General features: G+C 40.0%; 2 protein-coding genes across 4 annotated transcripts in view; one reads left to right on the forward strand and one right to left on the reverse strand.

The window, feature by feature from the left end:
• Window positions 1–804: 804 nt before the first annotated feature.
• LOC137273484 (ankyrin repeat and SOCS box protein 10-like) lies at window positions 805–18,652 on the reverse strand. Its single transcript, XM_067806192.1, has 6 exons — window positions 18,595–18,652; window positions 16,670–16,865; window positions 15,817–15,978; window positions 8,976–9,092; window positions 7,776–7,883; window positions 805–4,567 (listed from the first exon to the last, which is right to left on the reverse strand). Exons 1-6 carry the CDS (start codon window positions 18,628–18,630, stop codon window positions 4,128–4,130), a joined length of 1,059 nt encoding a protein of 352 aa, XP_067662293.1. The 5' UTR covers window positions 18,631–18,652; the 3' UTR covers window positions 805–4,127.
• Window positions 18,653–18,825: 173 nt separating this feature from the next.
• The window catches only part of LOC137273489 (uncharacterized protein C1orf21 homolog), a 71,258-nt gene continuing 66,572 nt past the window's right edge, over window positions 18,826–23,511 (forward strand). Inside the window, exon 1 of one of the 3 annotated variants that reach the window (XM_067806197.1) lies at window positions 18,826–18,940. The gene's annotated coding sequence lies outside the window, so the exon portion shown is untranslated. The remainder of the gene's footprint in view (window positions 18,941–23,511) is intronic. The other 2 variants (XM_067806201.1, XM_067806202.1) reach the window with 2 other exon arrangements.

The raw sequence follows: 23,511 nt of genomic DNA on the forward strand, positions 1-23,511 counted from the left end.
CAACAGCACCTTTGTCTCACTGAAGTACTGTTCACAGCCAACATGGAGTTATGTTTGGGATTGCACTTCTCAGTCCAGATACTAGGGCCTTCCAGGATTAGAACCCACCAACTCAAAATGTAACACGACAAAATCTGACTTGTTCATCTGATTTGCTTGTGAAAGTTTACAGTACTTCCTTGATTGAAAGCTATGAATGGCTTGTAAATGTAACATGATTTTTGTGCCGATTCTAGTACTTTCTAGGGATGAGTCCAGTAGATTCAAACCAAAGTTCTTGGAGCACCGAATCCCCAGAGAGAGGTTTAATCTGCTCAGCTACTGTTGCTTCCACACTTACGGAAGTGTGGCAGCTGGTGGTTCAGATCACATACTGTTTACTTTGGTATTGGAATTCCTTAATTACGCATTCTAAGGATTACACTTGCTTGGAAAAATACAAATCTTAGTACTATTTTATTTATTATCAGATGGATGAATGAATTAAGTACATACTCCAAAATGTTGTGTTCCTTATATTAAGGAAGCTGATATCCATCAAGTCTTTTCCCTTACTTCATCAAATCAAGATGCCTTTCAATGATCTGATAAGATGTCAACATGAACACAATTATTTACCACACAGAAGTAAAGATATATTCTGAAATGTGTTCTTAAAATAAACATTTTGACATGCATACACCCCAAAAGCTCTGAAATGTGAAAGGATTTTCAGTATACAAATTAAATCAATGACCAGAGTTGTCCGGGTAACAACACCACCTTTTGGGCATCTTGTGAATTATTTTAAGTGAATACAAAACGATGATTTAAAAAAAATGTATGTATCTTTAATGCATCATTAACATACAAGACAGGAACCGTCTGTGGATGTACTGTCGACAGAGCACACAACAGCAACTGCTCAATGTTTTTCAGTAACAGATGGTAGTGGTGGTGCGTGTTCCATTTCGGACAGGAGGGTGCGGGTGGTCAGCAATTTTGAACAAAAAAAAATATGCTAAAAAATTATGGGAAGGGGAGATGGGGTCAATGACTTTGTACATGACATGTAGTGGGGTCACTTACTTTGTACATAAACTTTTAAAGGGAGGGTGGGATGGCGTGTCATTCACATTGTCCATGCTTCTTGAAGGTCACATGCAACATAAAGCAACTATGCAGACTCTTATACCTTTCAGTATGCACTTACCAAAAGAAATCATAAAAAATGCCAATTCAACTGAAAACGTTGAAAAAAATAACGCGATGAAAAACCCTCCGCGAAATCTGAGTTCAGGCGATTCACTAATTATCCCCCAGCGCTGACGGAAAAACTGGTTTCGACAGCTAGGCTGCACCATGCTCACAACTCATGCGCAGTGAATAGGTTCGCGGAGCTCGAAACAGTATGCCTGCCCTGACATGAGCACTTGGCTTATTTTGGTTGTGTACACAAATTAGTAAATGATCGACTCGTTACATAAAAAAACAAAAAAAAAACATGTTGATTGTGATAAGCAGACTCAGTCTCAGAGAACTCAATGTCTGGTTTATTCACACTTACATGTCTGTCTGCTAATGACAATATGCAATGCACAACTTCAATCACTGACCACATGCAATTTGAAATTAACACCTATCAGGCTTATAAGGCATAAACAAAGAGCCGACTAAGCATATTGGCAAATGAACCACTGGCCAATGACAAGGCGTGAGTGCACAGCCACCGGCTCTGATTGAGTTCGGTGTTGCGGCAGCATCATTTTGAGGGAGGCAGATCCAAGCACAAAATATTGCACTTTTGGTTTGCGATTATACACTTATAAATTTGTTAATTTGTTTTGTCACAATCACCAATGCATTTTATACATCATGAACAAATGATAACTCTGTTTTAATTATGTTTCATTTTTGGGTTGCATGTGACCTTTAAACATCATCACAACCATGACCATTGAGAGGATTATGATATTTCCCTAACTCCCATAGACTTGTTAACAAAAACATCAGTAAATTGACACTAACTGCTTATTTAGCTTCACAGCATTATTTCAAAGTGACTTCCATTTCAAACCAAGCTTTGTCATATATTTGCACAGATCTGTGGTCAAAACTTGAAATTGAATGAAAAAAATGTCTATTGGATGACTGAGTTTTACCCCATTTAAGAGAGAGAGAATGAGTTTGACAATATCAGGCATGCGGTATACAACTGTCAGAAAACCCTGTCTTAAACTTCTTCAGGTTACTGTTACCTGATTACAAATTCTCGTTGACTGTCACCTTCCCAATTTGATAAGCAGCTCTTTTGAGAAGTACAATGAAAAGTGGAAACATATTTATCATTGATTGACAAAAATTGATAAACTTCATTAAACTTAACAGGGTGCCATTTTACAAAACAATCTCAGCACTACAACAGTTGCAATTCTATGATGAGATATGGAAATCAAGATCACCTTAGTGCCAAGATTGTTTTTTTAACACAATGGTCATTTCCTCAATCACAAACATAACAAGATATATATACATATATGTACATAAAATTCATCACTTTCACACCATGTCATCACATCATACAATGTGCCCTTAACCTAATCTTTGTCAGGATTGACAAGACAAGAGACAAGTCTGTATGATGAAGCTGAAGGTTTCATAGCATGAACTATCAAATAAAGGCATTTAGGGACTGTTCATAATTTATGGATGATGATTTTTATGGAGACACATATATAATGTGTCTGACCCCACCTAACAATAATGTACAAAGCGAGTAACCCCCTGTATGTCATGTACAAGGTCAATGACACCCCTACCCCTCAGATGTTTTGTAAGAATAATTTTTTAAATATTTTTACTGACCCCACCTAGTACATGTGCACCAAACTGATGCCCCACCCTACCTCCTTCGAACAAAATGTATGACACCCCTTAAAATCATCACCCTGACAGCCATAAATTATGAACAACCCCTTACAAGTTGGACAAATATAAATACTTGATATATTTTCATGGATTAGTTCTTATTTTTTATACATCCTTCAGAAGTATTTCTTGCTTCCTTATCAGGTGAATATGTTCATTCCTTGATGAAACAACAAGAATTAGCTCTGAACCTCATAAAAAGAATATAAAGATAAAGTTATCCCTATAAAATTCATCATTTCATGTATATTTTAATAAATCTGAAGTTATACAGTAAGATTTGATTTAATATGTTGCAATCATTTGTTTCATCATATTGGCTGACAATAAGTGAAGCAGTCTATACAACTATACCCAATACAGCACATGCAAGTCTAGAATATGTGGCAAATCTAGATAGCCACAGTTTCAGTGAGTGAGTGAGTGAGTTCATTTTTATGCTGCACTCAGCAATATTCCACCTATATGATGGGGTTTGTAAATAATCAAGTCCAGACAATCCAGTGATCAACAGCACAAGCATCGATCTGAACAATTGGGAACCGATGATATGTGTAAACCAAGTCAGCGAGCCTGACCCTCCGATTCCATTAGTTGCCTCTTACAACAAGCGTAGTCGCCTTTTGATGGCAAGCATGGGTTGCTGAATGCCTATTCTACCCCGCGACCTTCACGGGTCCAGAGTTTCAGTTTCTGAAAATGAAGAAAGTCTATGGGCTCCTTCACATTATATTTCATAATATATATTATTGTGTTCATTTCAGAAACGGGGCAGTGGGGTAGCCTGGTGGTTAAAGCATTGACTCCTCACACTAAAGACATGGGTTCAAATCCCCACATGTGTGAAGATCATTTCTGGTTTCCCCCCACCGTGATGTTGCTGGTATATTGATGAAAGCAGCATAAAACCAAACTCAGTCAAGTCATTTCAGAAACAATATTAGTCCAGCTGTTATGATCCAGTTTGAATTGGTTCTCCACAACCTTGGCTTGTAGTAATCGGACTAGGTGTAAGGCTTGTTGACCTGGTTGATGCATGCAATCTTATCCCAGCTAAATTGATGCTAATCATGTTGATCATTGGACTGATGGGTCAAGACAGTTATTTACAGACCACAGTCACATAACCAGAATATTGTAAAGTGCAGAGTTCAACAACAAACAATCTCTTTCCTCAATATCTCTGGAAATATATAATTAACTTTACACGAACAAAGTCCTCAATTTGATAAAACCAAATATTTCTTGAGATAGGTTGGAAGGGGAAGAAGTTCGGACTTCAGCAGGACATCTCCCTTAAGTTCACTACGGATTACAATCCGACACTGTGACTTCAAGGATGACACACTAGTTATCAATAACTGGATGTCTTTGGTGATGTCCTGGTCGTCGTTCCCAATCAGGGGACACATTCTCCGCAAATGTTTGAGAGAGGCGAGACTGAGAACAGGTTGCATTAACTCCAGGAGCTGTTTCAGGAAAGTCAGTTGTGAGAAATTGATGGCGTATTTTACCCATCGTTCGTGTGTCTTGTTCCTGCGGGTGTAGTTGGCACCTGCTTGGATGAGAGTTCTCACCACCTCAAATTCAACATCGTTGAACCTTCTCCGCCGGGAACAGTTGACAAACTTGTCCAGCTCATAACACAATGGCATTTTGCCTGAAACAGACAGTCACTTGGATGATAAACACGTTTTCAGAATTTAGAGCTATTATGCATCTGATGCCTTGTGATTCTATTTAGAGGCATGATCAAGACGTTTTACTCTTAATACATCACACATTTTCACTCATAACACATCACATTTCCCATCCTCGATATCTCCAGGGTATATGCTCTGACAAATCTCCATCTACGGCTTAGCCGGGTACTTTTTTACATCCCTTGGCTAGCTTTTTATTCAAGCAGGTGTCTACGCTGGGAAGTTGAATGAACCAGTCACTAATTACTTTCAGTTTGAAAATTATCTAACTGATTAAACTTGGTAACACTAACCATGCAGAGGTTCTGTGAAAGAGGTAGGAGTCCTTGCACATGCATCAATCAAGTTAGTAAACCCAACCCCATCTGATCCTGTTTTTCGCCTCTTCTGACAACAAGCATGGGTTGCTAAAGATGAATTCTGACAAGGATCTTCACAGTGGGGTTAGTCATATGTCCAGATTTTCTAAATAATTACCCCACCCCATATTACCCTACCCTAAAAGGATACCTGCTATGTTAACTGCAGACATCTTGTAATACATCCTTCAGCTCACAGGCTAAAATACCAAGTTTTTTCGACATCTTTACTCTGTATATTTTCAAAGGAAGCGACTGTAAATTATGTCTAAATCTTCAAAGACAATACAACATTTTAATCAGGAAAGAATAACATATTACATTGTTTACTCAATAAGTCACATGATCATAACAGGTCCGTATATCGAGACGAGTACCCGGGTCTAACTCATTACCCTCCTGTCCTAGGTATTTGGGTTATCCATCCCAGCCCTACTTCACAAGTCGACATCACCTGGGAAAATCAAGACTTGCTTCATTTAGGGCTTTAGCATTGCAGGGAGGCCTCGGCTGTAGGGAAAATAATGAGTCTCAGGGACCGTTAGAGCGACTACATACATGTTAATATCTCCTTCTCTTTTTAGCAACTTGCTGTGAAATGATTAAAGGTTGGTGATCTCATTACATTGTTGGTTGACCTCATCCATTATTTAAGGAGCTGCTAATCAAACCAGCTTCTGTCTCTACTGGTGTTGGTGACCCCTTGTGGAGAGCACTATGACCAGGACTGTGTAACTAGACACTGCCAGAAACTACTCCAGGGCCATTCTACAGCTACTCTGATGCATAATCTACATCTGCATTTATGACAGAAAGAAAGAACTCTAATTATATTGAAGAGGAGTCAGAGATTTGGTTTACAGTGCTTTTAGCAATATTCCAGCAATATCACAGCAGGGATGCCAGAAATGGGCTTCACGCATTGTGCCCATGAGGGGAATTGAACCTGGGCCTTCAGTGTGGCAAGTGAACACTTTCACCACAAGGCTACCACACCACCCTTACTTGTATTGAAAAGATTTCCCCAAGAGTGAACAAATTGTCATTTTACTGGTGCTTCAATCAATTCTACCAATTCAAGATCAATTCTACCTCATATTTTCTTGGGTCACCTCAATAAGTGAATGATACAGCCTTATGCAACAGAAGCTGAACATTTCTGTGAGTTTCAATCTGCAGCCATAGAAATTAGACTAACAGAAGCCATATTTTACTAGTGCCCAGAGTATGTAGTCAGTGTTGCCAGACCAAGATGACTGTTGTCATTTTTTCCATTCAAAATTGAATCAATACTGAATCACTGAGAACATCTATGTAATTATTGAACTAAAACACAAGGGGAGATAAGATATATCCAATCTAGCCTGTAACTAAGTGTCAACAAATTCCACGATGAGTGTTATAAGTCTATGCTAAGGGATGATCATCTAAAGGTCATGGTTGTAGGACAAAGGCTATGAAGAAGGTGCAGTGAATAAGACTTCATAAGATTACAAATGTTTGAACGAAAATATTGGTCTTTGCAACTGAAAATGTCTGACATATTTTCATCATTCAAGGCCAGATATAGTACATCATAACTTGTCTGCATAGTCAACAAAAAGACCTCAGGAGTCATGGAAGCAGACCTGTGTCAGACAATACACTAGTGGAAAATGGTGTCATGTTACATTAATTGCACTTGCATGGCACCAAGCGCGTATGAGCATGTCAGTGTAAGTGGATGTCTGTACCAGGGTTGGTGTCAGTCATATGGGGATAGCCACAGAGATTCCATACAACAGTTAAACATGGACACCATGGCTGGATCATACCAACTCCGATTCAACCAGTCCGTGCTTTGTCTCCAAAATATCAACCCCAGGCAGGGCAAAGACAAATACCACCTGTTACTATCGGTAACAGTAACTGTATGGGACAGCGTGGAAAGGGGATTGATTGACTAACCTGGACTACAAGCCATCATAGCACTACAACAGTCTATGTTAAAGCATGGTAGTTACTACCACCTTAGCCCTAAAATCACTTTGTGGAACTGAGTCCTGCTCTCAAAGCAGACGACACTGTTGGTGATATAGACATATCCTCAAAGAGGCATGGGATCCTGGGACATATTTTACTCCTGCAAGAGATCATAGCACTACATTTGATGCAATTTTTTATTTTAAAATTCTTTTGCTGGTATGTTTTTGAAAGTTAATGTTTAAGGATGGTGCTTCATGGATCAAGGCCTTGAACTCACTCACTCATTGTACAGCGGGTATTGCAGGACAAAGGCTGCTGGAACTCTAGGTTGAAGTATGGGATTGGCACTATAGTCCGTTTGCAGTGAAAATGTACCAATGAATTTCACCTTCAACATAAAAGTAAAACAAATGAATCCTAATAATTATACCTTGCAAACTGAACATTAAAATCTCAGAATTTTATTTAACTAAGAACAAAAGTTGTTTTACAAGTGATCATAGTTTCAAATCACTTTGGTTTGTATTACATGGGTATGTACATTAAGTGAAATACTGAGAACAAGAGGGGTTGGTCTAAGTTAACACCAATCACATTCCTCATGTGCAATAGTTTCACTATTCCAACTACTGTGATTAAGGTAACATTAATTGGATTCGCAATGTTTGATTTCACTTTACCTAATTTACTTTTTTGTTTAAGTGAAATTCATCTGTATGTTTTCACTGCAAACAGACGATAGAGTATTTTGTGAAACAGGGTCCTTGACTCCCCAAGGAGTCAGGGTAATAAGGTCACCCATGAGGTTATATTAAGTAAAATGAAGAAGGTCCCATCTTACCACTCTTGTCTTTGACTGTTGCTGATGTGCCTGCCAGCAGCAGTTTATAAACTATCTCTCTCCTCACCACGATGTCCTGTTTGGAGTTCTTACAGATGCAGTGTAATGCTGAAACAGACCCATTCATATCACTGCTACAAGCTGTGACATACTGTGTAGAATAATCAAAATGGCATAAACTACTGATGTTTTTGTTTTTCATCAAAAATATAATTTTTGTACAAAATAAGATTATATTAACCTAAAAGTCATTCATGTCCTTGACTGTAATGTGTTTAAGGCCTGATGTCAACCTGGTACATAAGAAAGCAAAGTTCTTTGAAACATGTAAGAATTTAAGAAGAAAAATAACTAAAATGTACTGATCAGGACAAACAAAAATGAACAAAATAAACGATGATTAGGAAATAAACATACTGTGCTGGAGAATCAGAGGTACATAATGAAATTATAATAGCTCTAAATTTTATTTAAAACTGAAAGTGTAGCATTAAGATTTAACAAGAAGACACAGTCATCAATATCCCACGCATTACCTTCAATTTCAGTCTAAGTCACATTTGTTGCCACGGAAATGCCAAAAATATTTTAATCAGAGTTCCAAAACTATCTAAAGGCACCAGTACACCACTAGACCAATCTATGTGTCAAGCTTGGTGAAGAAATATTGAACGGTTTTAGAGTTCTGCTCTGGAAAAGATAAATTTGCACCGACGTGTTGCAGGGGATAAAAAATTACATAATGTGTTGAAAAATCAGAGGTGCATAATGTGAATATATACTTCTGAATGACTTTGATTAACCAATCACAATATTTATTGAAGTCATGATAGAATGAACTGTTACAGCATAACAGCTTGTTGGAGTAAAGAAGTAAGGTTTCAATTCTGCTGAGGCTGCAGAAATATTTTCCTACCAACTTCCTTCCACATTTTCACATCTGTGACATCAGAATTCACTGATGACTATAACATGCTGTTAAAATAATCCTGTCCTTCAACTGCAGCTGTCATGATGACTCACCTGTATACATGCCTGCATCTTTAGGTAAAGGTAATATGTTACAGTTGTCAGAACAACTCACCTGTACAACACTCTTCATCTTTAGGTAAAGGTATTGTGTCACTGTTGTCAGAACAACTCACCTGTACAACTGTCTTCGTCCTGAAGCAATGTGCTTCAGTTGTCATGACAACTCACCTGTAAACCCATCTTCATCTTTGAGTAATGCATTACAGTTGTGATCCAGCAACATCTGCACAATATTCAGCGCTGCGATGCTGTCACTACTGCAGGCTTCCATCAGGGCCGTCCGACCTGAACAACAGAAACCCCATGGGGATCCTGTATTAGAGCAGGCCTTCAGTAACCTCATCCTCTGTCTACAGGACCAGCATTTCACTCACTCTACAGAAACCCTTCATCTTTTCCCATAGTTCTAATCTTGTAATCACTAAATATCTGCCTAGTAAACTATATGGATTTGAAGAGTCTAGATTGGACTAAGGGGTCATGCTTTGTGACTTGGTTAATTTCATGTCATCCTACAATGTGATGATGAGGGCTGCTTTTCAGAATATCAATCACTTGTACAGACATAGATATTTCCTGCTGTGTTGTAGCTAGAACATATCTGAGTACAGTTCAAAACGACCAGGAGCCACAATCTGTATTGATACTTTCTGGCATTCTTCCTAACTTCAGAATATCCACTCAAAATGAAAATCAGATAAACAGACTCAGGAGGTGCGCAAATCTGACCCAGAAATCATGAGGATTCATAAACGTTCTTTCTTTCCAGCACTAACATGTTGTATCAGTTTTTAATCTGCGATAAAGTGATAATCTGTCCCATACAATTTCTGGTGAGAAAATGGAAAGATTTCTGTCTGTAACCCACGTTTTTCAATGTTATCATAAATACTGATGCATACTAAAACTAACCTGACCCTAACCCTTTTACACATTGACAATTCAAGCTGGAGTTACAGGCGGAACTCTTATTGAGAAAATCTAGACTTGCCACATCATATCTATACTTTCCATGAAGAGAATATCAATTTTTTCCCATCTTTTGAAGTTACATTGTCCCATATTCTGTGAATACTGACAGGTTAAGTGTGCATCAGAATATATGCAATTCATTGGGCAGATTTTGAGTCGTATGGACTGTACATACATGCATATGTTATGTATAATATTTGAATATCAAACATATTTACTTTCATAAACATGGAAATTTTAATTATAAATTGTATATTTATATACTTATCCTATCTCACGTTATGCAACTCACTTCCTCTCTTCGACCCAGTGTGGAAACGAAATTATCTGTGTGGACGGGGTTGACAAAACCTGCTGCGTCAGGACCAATGGACTGAATTGATGAAGGCCTGACATCTGTGACTGATACGTCCCGTAGGTAATAAGCATCAAACACAGTATCTGACTTCCAAAAGCAACCTTCCATAATGGCTTGCAGTGAACAGTTCCTATGGAGTGCCATGGTGGAAGCGAATGCATGTGTCTCATGAGGCTTTGTGGACGAAGGTGGTGGCATCTTTGCAAAGGCGTACACGAGCAGAATCGTGGATCTCAAACAGAAAGCCAAGGTTGTATGTGATACTTCTGCTTTGGAAGCCGTCCATAGCGGGATGAAAAGCCTCTTTCGTAGTCTGCGGCGGTCCTTAGAAGTGGCAAAGTATATCTTCAATGCCCGAAATGGGGACAAGGATAAATCTTCAGTGTCTTCTGGATCCAGGATAGATGACAGCGGAGGGATACTGAAGGTACGATCCGGTTGTCCCAGTAACTGGTTTTTGGCAAGGAAATCCCACCTTAAGCCTAGGAACACTCAAGCATGTCGAGACCTTTCAAAGCGTACCCGCGAAACATCCAACGCATGTAACTCGGATATACGCGCAACTGTAGCCAAGGCCAGAAGGAAGAAGGTCTTGAAAGTGACATGCTCAAAATCTTTCCCAGTCAATGGTTCATATTCATTTGATGTAAGATGAGCCAAGACAACGGACAAATCCCAAGCCGGGGCTTGAAACTTCTGTGATTGATCCGCAAATTTATACGATGTCAACAGAGACTGGAGCTCAGGGACAGTAGACAACTTTACTCCCGATTCTGCTGCAATAACTGTGTTAAGTGTGGCTAAGTAGGTAGATAACATGGCACCTTTTAACTTCCTAGAAGACCGTAGGTGTTGAAGATACTCTGCAACCATCTGTGGCGATGCTGTTGTAAGAGACATAAAGCCCTTCCCTCTCCAATAAAACTTGAAATTCTTCAACTTGTCATCATAAAGCGACCTCTTGGATGTATGATGCGCTGTAGTGATGGCAGTAGAATTACATTTAGAATAACCCTTGGCCGTTTATGACCAGTGTACTTGATCAGAGAGCGGATGCACCATTAGATCTGACCGAATGGGAAGTGGCACTGGATCTGGATCAGCTAGCTCTCGAAGATCTACGAACCAACTACTTGTCGGCCAAAAGGCAGTGTCATCTGCCGAGTCGAATGTAACTTGAGAAGTACACGTGGAAGAAGTGCCGCTAGCAGAAATGCGAAAGCATTGAGACAGTCCCATGGAATTGCAAGGGCCAGTTGATCATTGAATCTGGTGGCAAACAGATCTATAGTCAGTGCCGATAGTGGAAGGCAAACAGCCCTGAACACATCTGGATGCAGCTTCCATTCCATTGGGGACGGACCCTTCGGACGTGACAGAGAGTCCACGATGACATTCTTTACCCCTGGAATGTGATTGGCTCGAACCACTATGCTTAATGAGTCTACCAGGCTGAAAAACTGGCGGAGTCCAGCTCAGAAGTTGGGTCGACCCTGTCAATCCCATCCGATTGATGTACCATACAACTGCTGCATTGTCCGACCTTATCATGACAGGCAAGCCTCCTAGATGCTCTCGCCAATGAGTGATCTCCAAAATTACTGCCCTGAGTTCCAAGACATTGAAGTGGCACGTGCGATCTGTGGGAGACCACTGCCCTGCCACTTGCTGATCGAGAAGGTGAGCTCCCCACCCATGTAGTGATGCATCCACATACAGGTGGTGAAACGGCACCAAAGGCGCTAAAATAACCCTGCCAAAAACGTTCGATTCTTGCATCCACCATAGTAGATGAGAATGAAGCTCCCTGGGTAACATGAACAATGCGGACAGGTTGTCCTTCCTGGTATGAGGAGGAAGAAACATTTGCAAGGGTCGTTGCAAGGGATGCAATCGTCTATGTAAGCCTCTAACACAACCCTCCTGTGATGCAGATGAGCCATGAGGCCAAAGAAATTCCAAATGGGAGCACAAGCCATTGGTAGTGAATGCCCTGGAACACGAATCGCAGAAACTTCCGATGTGTCGGGCAAATCGGAATGTGCAAGTCGGCGTCCTGCAAATCCAGACTGACCATAAAATCTCCCAGTTTGATAATAGTCTTGAGCAACACTGACAGACACCATTCTAAAGTGAGGAGGGGTCTGTAGGTACTTCTTGAACACCTTCATGCCGAATATTAGTTTCAGCTTGTCTGAGTCTTTCTTCTGAACCAGAAAAATAGGGGATTAAAACCCTGGATCCACTGGCATTGCCCCTAAGGACTCTATTGCCCGCTTCTCCAGTAAGGTGTCTGTGGTGACTCGTAACACTAACTGCTAAATCGAGTAAGACCTTCGCACCGGTGACCTGGTCAAGGGAGGCTTCCCCACAATCCGCAACTGATACCTGTTGGACAGAATGGACATCACGAATGGATCTTCTAAAACCGTTCAATTCGCCACCTAAATTCCCAATCTTCCTCCCATGGAAGAAGGTTGGATGGGTACAACTGGAGGCGGAAGAACCGAGTCTGGCTCTGATGTCCTTGAGTCACTGCTTAGCATCCTGCCCGACTATCTGTCTTCCCACGACAACAACAGCAACGGACCCCTCCTGCATATGGTTGTCAAGTACGAAAGGAAATGTGCAATCAACTCCAAAATGCAGTTGAATTGTTCCTGTATCAAACCCATCGCTGCCCTGATATAAGCTTGTTGGTGCATAGAAGCATGTTGCAGTGCCATGGCTACTCCCTCAGAAGTCGTGAGTACCATGTTCAAGGGTGCCAAAATCTTGCTAATCGTCCCATCCAAGTGACTCAGCTCTCGGGTCTTCTAACATAAAGGGAGAATAGGACCTCTGCTTCGAACCCAGAAGTGAAATATCATCATCAACTGGCGGGGATGTGAAAAACGACGAGAACCCATGGACATGCACCGCGGACAGGTAGAAACGAGGTGAGGTAAAACCATCCTTAATCTTCCTCAAACTGGTGAATGCTGCATCCAACGAAGTAACCAGCTGAGAAATGCATGGCCTAGGAGGGAATGTAATCGAACCAAAATCGTCAAACTTAATGATAAAAGTAGACAATGTATCATCCGAAGACGTACCATGCTGTAATTGTAGTTTGTCAGCGATCCACACAAGCAGTGTGGATGTATCAACGGCATCAAAACTTCCATCAGAACTCAAAGAACCATCTGACGACGGAGACAGTGTAGACGATCACCGAAGTCTAGCTAACTCATGAGCCGCTGTAGTCTGTGACGTGGTTACAGGCAACGAGACGGGAGTCAACGGATCCTGACGCCGAATACAAATTTGCATCATCAAAGTCCATGGGCTGTGACGTAACTGCTTCCGATCCCGGAACCCATGAAACTGGTAAGCTAGGCGCAGCAGTCGAATGCAGTAGACCATACATTGCTCCTATAACACCTGAATACCCTGTTGAACAGGCAACTAAAGGCGCCCTCACAGCTGAAGTATGCACATGTGGAACTAACATAGAAACAAGAGGTGCACTCCCGCACCCCACACTCCCGAAACTGCATCCACTCAACCCAGCATGTTGAGTCACTACCCTATAAAATCGGCACAGAACCAAAACAACTCTGAGGAATCGAAGCAGTGATTCCACTCGGCACACCTGTAAACAAAGTACTACTTGCCATCGGTGAATCGAAACACGCTGATTCACTGGAACGAATTGGCTGGGGAATCACTGGAGTATGATTGATGCAAGGAAGTGCTGAACCATGTTGGTGAATAAATGATGCCCCAGAACAGGTTGTCGATTCACAAACTGGTGGTAAGGTGAGCACTGTTGCATTGCGAATCACTGCATCGATTCCAAGAGGTTGAGTGAACGCCACATCATGTTGTTGAAACGCTTCCCCGTGAATCGAATCGCTGCCACGCAGAGGATGGGATAACGCTCTCAAACGATTCCCTTTGTCTGACTCACTCAAACGATCTGTCATGTCACCATCTCATGTAGACAATTGCAGCATATTCGAAGCAGTAAAAGAATGCCGATCCATCTGCTGAATTGACTAGTGATCCGGAATAGTAACGACCAACATCGGGCTGGAAACGACTGGTGGTTGAGAAAGCACTACCATGCGTGGTGGTGACGAAACAACGCTAGCGTCCCTTAAACTCCCCAAAGTTGACAGACAAAATAACTGCCTGAGATCCTCATTAAGATAAGCATCTGACGCCTCCTGTGAAAAAGTCTTCATCTGCCGACCTAGATGCATAACGTCGTGCCACAAACTTAGGGCGGTCATTTTTTGGCCTGCTTAGACGCTGAAGAACCATCTTCTGCCCCGCGTCTATCTCTATCTGACGTCCTCCTCTTTTTCACCCACTGGTACAGATCAAATCCATCGTCATCTTATCCCATACACAAACTACATCTAGATGACCTCTCACACAAGCCAATACACTCGACACAGGAATTGTGCAGATCTGCCAACGAAAAGTTGCAGTTACATTCACCACTTGCGTTTTTTAGAAGTATTCTTCTCTTTAGAAACACCCATTGTCAATCACTAAGTCAAGCTACCAATTCTCTCACAAAACAACACGTCCAGCCTGTGGTGCGACAAGAAAGAGAATGACAAGTAGAGGATGTCACGTGATCGGCAGGGCGTACAGGATGATTGACAGGAGTCTACCTCTCAGGGGCAGAGGTCGGGTGGTCAGAACCAAAGAAGATTTGATTCAACTTAGCTGACAGCACATTTCCACACTGGGTCGAAGAGAGGAAGAGAGATGCATAAAGTGAGATAGGATAAGTTTAAAAATATTACATTCATAGTTTCAGTGCGGTACGTCATGTGAACAGGGACTGTAAGTGATTAACATTGACCACTGACCAAAAACACACCTTTGTACTGTCTGTATTTAAGCCACACAAATTAATGTTATGTAATTGTAGCTTGCTTATTTGACTTCTTAACTGTGACAATCACAAGATGATCAATTCCCAGTTCATGGTTAGGTGCAAATGGATGTCAGCAGTGTTTGAAACAAAACTGTCAGTGCAAAGTTTGCAGGTATGTGAATGAGAAGTCTGTGCATCAAACAGATTATTGTGCTGTGGGAAATTGCCTGAATTTTGACAGGAAATTGTTATTAAGCAAGAAGTAAGACATTCTACTTGTACTGACACTTGCTCCTTTTGTTGCATGTGATGACTGTCATTCTCACAGAATCGAACTGTCCTCAAACTGGAAATATTTCCGCCAGTGACACCATTTTTGATAATTCTTTGCACAAGATTGGGTAAGATATCCATCCGTAACCCCTGATTCAAATGTAATATATTTATTAACCCCCACTTCAGATGTAATCTATTTATTATGATTATTTCTACAGCGGTTAGGATTTAGGTTTAGGGTTTAGATTTAGAGTTGGGGTAGGCTTTCTATGAAAACACATCTATTATTAAGCATAGAATGATAAATGAAAGGGGAGTAGAAATCTTTCCAAAATAATCATAATAAATAGAATGCATTCAGTTGGAACTCTTATTGAATCAAGTCATCCCTTACTTCTTTTGAGTAGCATAGTCGTCCAGAACAATTTTTCATCCATACCAGATGTTACCACCATGAGAAAGATCTATGACGACATCCTTTCATCTCAGTACATGCCTTTGCGACATCATATTAACTATGGCATTACCAGCATTGTCCTGAGTGTTGACGTCACAGCCGATGGCCAGGAGTGTCTGGACGTAGTCGGCGTAGCTGCGGGAAGCAATGTGCAGCGGTGAGCGACCAAACCTATCTCTCACATCCACATCAGCACCAAAAAACAAAACTGATGACAGAATGTCTTTTGTCACTGAAAGAATAAGTATACAAGTATACATATAAGTATATAAGTATATTAAACACAAATACCATAACTTTCAAGTGAAGGGTGAGTGCATATACATGTATTTCTGAATGTTCAGCTAAATCTTTGCTTGATCCAAATCTGCATCACATTTTAAAGGCCTTATGGCTAAATTCTGTACCTTCTTCATGATTCTAGCCTGATATGTACACACAAAATTGCACGATCAAACACATATCTGAAGACAAATGTTTTACAAAGCGAATAACATTGAAGTCCCTGTGAGAGTAAGGTTCCTGTACATTATGAACAGTTCAAACTTTATGGCTCACTGATTTTGTTCTGTCATGCAGGGTGGGAGGGCCACTTACTTTGTACGTAAATTTTAGGGGTGGTCATTCAAATTGTACCTGCTGCTCCATAAAAATCATTATCATCCACTCAAGTCATATATTAAGGCAGGAGTGTTTAGTCAGTATGATTCAAATTCTATCATGAGAATGGTATGGAATAGTATATGCAAGTCTAACTGTTAATAGGCAGCAGAACAGAGGTTCACAAACTACATCTAAATGGAATCTGGATAAGATATACCAGACAATTACGGATGTAGACATTTGCATACAAGAGAAGAAAATGCACATTCACACTGTGTATACTACTTGTTGGCAATTTGGGAAAACAAGGTAAGATTTACCCCCTTGCTGCTGATGCATCCCAGTGATAATGTGCAACAGGTACGCATTGGAATCATCTTTGAAGTTGGGATCCGTTCCTTTCCCAAGAAGTCTGTTCACCTTCTCCAGGTTTCTCTTCCGTACAGCGTCAAGCAACGCCCGCTGGTTGTCGGACAACCGCTGGCTCTTCCAGTACTCCACCATCTCACCTGCCTCCTGTTGGACAGAAATGTACCTTTGGTTGTCATTACGACATGTATGTTGGTCCTGTACATTAGTGAGTGAGTGAGTGAGTGAGTTTAGTTTTACGCAGCACTCAGCATTATTCCATCTATATGGTGGTGGTCTGTAAATATTTGAGTCTGGACCAGACAATCCAGTGATCAACAAACATAAACATCGATCTGCGCAATTGGGAACCGATGACATGTGTCAAACAAGTCAGTGAGTCTGACCACCCGATCCCATTCGTCGCCTCTTACGACAAGCATAGTCGCCTATTATGGCAAGCATGGGTTGCTGAATGCCTATTCTACCATGGGACCTTCATGGGTCCTGTACATTAATAACACTAATGTATGCAGTTACGTTTTTCAGTGACTACACCCCATCTTTTGACATCAAAATAGAAACATTTATGATAGTTACTTAAGTGACTTTTTCCCCAGGTGACCAACAAAGTTAAAAGTATGTTTTCTTATTAAGTCAAAGGGATCATTAAGATATGTATGTTAATGGCACGTCTGTTGGTGTATTTGAAAGGTATTTGATCAAAGTTGGGTTTATAGACAACAGACATGTACGCTGGTCCCATACATTAGCATCAGTGTGAAGAAATATTTGGGGGCTACACTTTCTTGAATAGTATGGGACGTCTTGCATGGGACCTACTTTTACTAGCATCATTATTCAAACACGCCCATCAACCATGAGTTGAGAAAGATATCTTGTCACATACTGGCATTTACCTTCAATGTGAGTAGAACGCCTGATGTAGACATATAAAAATTTCTGACAACCTCAAGCACAGACACGGTGCTTAGATCCCATAGTGACAAGAACCAGTCACAATCATGCTGCGTGAGAGTAGAAAAGATTTCCACTTGTAAGCACTGTTGTTTTTCATTTATTGCACTCCATGCCTAAGAATAGATGGTTTTCATTTTAAACATGACTAATCCTAACTCTAAACGCTCTTAATGATCCTGTCATTTCAAACAGGTGTTACTGGTGGAACTCTTACCCACCAGTTACATTACATAGCAAATTGTATTAGCGTCATTCATCTCCCATGCCTTGTTGAATAGTGTGATATATTCAGATTTGTTACAAATGGAGATATATTTTGAAGCATTTTTTGTCTGTAGGTAATGTATTGAGATATAGTGCTTTTGTCGTCAAATAGGCTGCTTCAAAATCAGTGTCAGTGATATTCATTTGATGACATTACGGACTATGTCTTTTTCATGCTGATCTTTCAAATATACCACAGCCAACAATTAACATATTTATGTACGGACTTAATCCAGGATCAACTTGTGAGTGTTTGAACTATTAACTTTCAACACTCTTTAAGGTAAGTGAAATAACATGGAAACATATTGTGTATGTTGTTGAATTTTGCAATGCATTTGTCCATTTGCCGATCACAGAGATAATTCACTGGTGGAATTGATCCCAGTATTCAGTAGCCGAGAGCCGCGATGCGGTCCTATACAGTCAAGACATGACGCTGCATCGATGTCTTGACTGTATAGGACCGCATCGCGGCTCTCGGCTAAGTATTCAGGTGCGCCGAACATGGTTTATGGACAGAAAGTTATGATTTCCTGATGGTGACAGGCTGATGACAACTGTGATAATCGTTTCAATACACATGTGTACATGCACTATACTTTAAATATTTACTGCATTCACGTCTACTGCAAAACGAACAAATAATAACCTTGATCTCATGTTGAAGATCTCTTGAGGTAGCCATATTTGTTGACAAGTGAAACTGAGGCTGTGAAATGAGTTCTAATGAACAACTCCTACATGTTGTGAAATCTATCAGTTGTATTTATTGCTTATATAGTTTAGTAAACAAATAATAAACATAACAACTAATGATGCAAAGTCAATACAATGAAACAAAACGAGCTTTATAAGGTTTAAGGTTAACATGAAATATATGTATTTTATCGACTGGTATGCACGATGATCATTTGACAGATGCACGTGCAACAGGAAAATCCCTTGCGTCATGTGACGTTGGTAGTTGCAGTGGGTATTTTTCAGAACCATTTCGGGTAAGTGTATTTCCATCTTGTAGCGAAGCAAATATGTAAGCAGTTACTAGTGACAGGACGTTTTATTAATGCCGACTACGATACACTTTGAACCTTTTGGAATGTCTGGTCAAGACGACCACGTAAAAATAATTTGGCAGCTGCGAATGGGGTGTAGCCCTTCCGTTCAGGGTTGTGCATGTTTATGTATGTAAACCGTCAATGTAACAGCTATGACCGAACTGCACTTCGTTGGAATCGATGCATGTATCGGTTATATTACAGACACGGTATATGCAGTGATGTCTGCAGCTCATCTAGGCCTAACACCTGTCAGTTGTGAACAACACGAGATGAGGTGTAACGTCTGACTCGGTGGCATTAATTCGTCTCGTATCTCAGCCGTATAATTCACAACGTATGACCTTTGACCTTTCTAATGTGAACTAATCAGAAACATATATCAATATTGCTTGGGTTTGGAGTTAAATAATGACTGCCAAATGTGTCCCCAAATCCAAATATTTCTATGAAAAGAATAATTTAAATTTTATTAATGCTTTCTGCTATAGAGAATCTATTAGTATGTAAAGAGTGTAACCAATGTGAAATTAAGATTATACTCACCTGTTATGGGTGCAGAAGAATAGCCAAATAGATAAAGTGATTATTTGGTACACCTATAGTAGCTGGGTTTGATCCATATGGGTAGAGGATTTAGAGGCTAATTTTCATTTTACCCCAGGCTGATATAATGCTGGAATATTGTTATAAGTGTGAAACATACTTATGTGGTTAAGAACTGTACCCTTGACTATATCAGAGATACAAGTTTTCAACCTCAAATTTGGATGTTGATTGTCTTACCCAGTGAGTCTTGATTATTTGTGGCCACCGAGACGTAACTGTAATATTGAGCTGAATGCAGTGTTAACACCATTTTGTCATGCTGTTGACTTAAATCTTCCCTCTAAGGAGAAAATTGCTTAGTTGTAAGAAATAAAGTTTTGGTACAGTGTAGAAATGATTATCTGCAAACTAATAACATATGCCTTATCAAACATTCTGATATTTCTCAAAATGAGAAACTTTGTTGCATAATCTTAGAGGTGCTGACAACTCTGTTCAAATGTACAGGAATTATGCCGTGGCCATTCAACGCTTTATTATGCACCATTTAATAATACATTGAATGTGCAGTTCATCTATGAAGCACAAGTGAAATCATCCTGATTGATGAATCCCTGTAACCAAGAAATGGTATTTTGTTCATAAATGCTGATGTTCTTCACAGTGTTATCATCCAGACTGGCATATATTAACTTGTGTCATAGAAGATACAACAATCACACCACCTGCACCAAGCCTATCCATGTCATGAGAAGTGCAGATCTATCAAGGCAACTGGTCAAGAAAGTAGTTTATCAGGAAACAAATTTATGCTGATTTTAATCAATGTATGTGAGGAGTGACTGAAATTTTAGGAATTTACCAGAGTCTGCGAAAATACGTGCAGAGTACAGCAGCCTATTCAGTCTGGATCAAGTAGGACCAAGCACTAAGCTAGTGTGCTGACTGAGATCTGTCTTTGCATTGCAGTTTATGCGAATCTGTGAGTCATCCTTTCCATAAACATTAATTTTCAGTCATCTGCTGAATCATTCACTTCTATTTTGCTTTGATCTGTTTCATCAGATATTAAAGGTCACGTGCAACGTAAAACACAACTTTGCAGATTCTGGTACCTTTCGGTGTGCACTTACCGAAACAAATCATAAAAAATGCCAATTCAACCTATAAAGTTGAAAAAAAACGCGATGAAAAAAAAGCCCGCGAAATCGGAGTTCAAACGTTTCACTAAATTCCCCCCAGCGCTGGGGGGAAAACTGGTTTCAACAGCTGTGCTGCGCTGCGTCCATAATGCATGTGCAGTGAATAGTTTCGCGGAGCTTGGAACAGTATGCATGCCCAAGGTCTAAGGTCGTGAGCAGTGGTCTAATCTTGGTTGTGTACACAAACAAGTAAATAATCTACTCGTTACGCAAAACAGCTTGTTGATTGTGGTAAGCAGTCTCTGTCACAGAGAAAGCTCAGTGTCTGGTTTATTTACACCTATATGTCTATCTGCCTGTCTGCTAAAGACAACATGCAATACACAGCTTCAATCATTGACCACGTGCAAATTGAACTTAACACCTATCAGACTATACGACATAAAGAAAATAAGTTGATTTATGACTCGTGCACCCGAGTCCCGTGTCTGCCACATTATGTAATTAGGCACGTGTGATACACATGACATGTTTTTATGTCTGTGGGTTGCAAACAAACTACATTCATTTTTTTCGGATGACTGGATCTGACGGAAACTGGTGCAAACTCTTGTCAGTTTCAAGTCCTGCTTTGTACTTGACGAATGACAGATTCCAGCCATGCTGTAGTTTACCATTTCTACTGACATGATTTTTGATTGGATCGAGCGCAAATTCAGAGAACATGTATTTTCCAAACCCAACATCTCTATATACATTCTTCATGGATAACGACTTGTTTTAGTGTGTATGATTTTGTTTGACAACAGTATATGAATCCATACTGAAACGACGCATCAAGTACACAAAAAGAAGTTATCTGCAAAGGTTCTTACTTTCTTGTGACTGGCTATACTTCTAAAATGCCCATCAAACAGATCATCTTTCTGTACACACAATGAACCCTCAGCATATCAGCAAACGAAACAGCCAATCGGAAGCCGTCGTTACACTTGAGTGCATATCCACCCGCTATGACTGGGTTCGGTCTCCCGAGGGCTTCGTTTCGGGGGAAGTAAGCCCAAGTACAAAATATTGCACTTTTGAATCGCGATTGCACGCTTATAATTTTGTTTATTTGTTTTTTTTAAAGCAGCAATGTATATTATATGTCATGAATAAGTGATAATTGTGTTTTAATTATGTTTGATTTTTTGGTTGCATGTGACCTTTAAGGGCATAGTGGTTAAAATGTTTGCTTGTTACCCAGGTTTGGTTTTGAGTACTTATCTTCATTAACATCTGTTGGATTCGATTGTGTGGAGTCCAAATTAAGTGGAAGATCACAAATACTGAAAATTCCATATAACACTAATAAGAAAACACACAGATGAGTTTTTGAAATATTTTTCTAATGTTTAAATAACTTGATGATTCTGAACGTTTTTATCAGGCCATTTAAAAGTGTATTTTATCTCAAGTCGGAGAGAGTGACAATATGACCCCATGAGAATTCATTACCGAGTCAGGCCAATGACTCTGGAGATACTCTGGCCTGACTTGATGTTTACTAGCTTTGGCCGGGGATAGAATAGGCCTTCAGCAACCCATGCTTGCCATAAAAGGCAACTATGCTTGTCGTAAGAGGCGACTAACGGGATTGTGTGGTCAGGTTCACTGACATGGTTAACACATCTCATGGTATCCCAATTGTGTAACTCGATGCTCATGCTGTTGACCACTGGATTGTCTGGTCCAGACTGGATTATTTACAGACTGCCCCCTTATAGCTGGAATATTGCAGAGTTTGGCTTAAAACTAAACTCACTGACTACTAGCTTTGGACAGGTAGGCCAGGGGCTTTTTCGCATGCTACCGGAGTCCATGGATGATCCCCATATTATACATAACATGGAATAAGGCCAAGTCAAATCATAATTAACTTTTGCAAATCATGAATGGTATTTTGTGTATTGTGCCAAGTTAAAACTATATGATATCGAGGGAGGTAAGTGAAAAGAGGGAACAATTCAACTGTCAATCCTGGAAGCTAATCATGGTCTTAAATGCAGAGATAAAGATCATTAAATGGAATTTGTATTGTTTACTGTTAACTGCAGGGTTGTGTCTAGAGTTATGAACGGGATGTGGGGTGGGGTGGTAGTCTAGTGGATGCCTGTCTATAAATTTTATGGATCTTTTATGGTAATTTGGGGGTCTTGTAAAGTACTGAAATGGCGTAGTGACAGATAATTACTTAAGAGCCTGGAATGAATCGGTGGTCATTTTGACAGTGGGTGGGTGAAATAATAGATAACAACTCTTTATGTGCTGTAGGTGCATTGTATTTTTTTGAGTCACTACACATCTGATATTTTGTGTTCTTTTTCCAGAGACATCCTCCTTTGGGTTACATGTAAGCATTAAAATGAAATGTCCATTTTAAAACCCTATGACAGCTGTAACTACATCTTTTTAATAAAAATATTTACAAAACAAAAAAAATGTTTTGTCTTGGTTGATGGCCCCTACAGAAACCACAATGGACCCATCATACAAGAGCAGGTAACTCTTACCTCATGTCCGATATATTAGGGGTTTTTTTTTGTCCATATCGTGCTTTGAGTAAGACCTTGCAACTGTATTAAATATTCAGAAGATAGTTTTTGCAGTAACTGACAGTACATAATCCAGTAAAAATGTAGATTAATAATTCATGGAAAACTAGAAAACTAAACAACAATAATGCTTCCTTTTGCTTTATAATCCTGTCTTAGGTGGTGGAGTAGCATCAGTGTTAAAGCGTTCACTCGTTATGCATGGGTACAATGTGTGAAGCCC

Source organism: Haliotis asinina, chromosome 2 (assembly GCF_037392515.1).
Source record: "Haliotis asinina isolate JCU_RB_2024 chromosome 2, JCU_Hal_asi_v2, whole genome shotgun sequence".
NCBI classification, from domain to species: Eukaryota; Metazoa; Mollusca; class Gastropoda; order Lepetellida; family Haliotidae; genus Haliotis; species Haliotis asinina.

Coding starts and splice junctions, on each gene's coding strand:
- LOC137273484 (XM_067806192.1), bottom strand. CDS start 18,630: ATGGCTACCTCAAGAGATCTTCAACATGAGATCAAG. Junction 9,093..15,816: donor CAACACTCAGGACAATGCTG/GTAATGCCATAG, acceptor TCTGTTGTTCAG/GTCGGACGGCCCTGATGGAA. Junction 7,884..8,975: donor AGATGAAGATGGGTTTACAG/GTGAGTTGTCAT, acceptor GGTCTGTTTCAG/CATTACACTGCATCTGTAAG.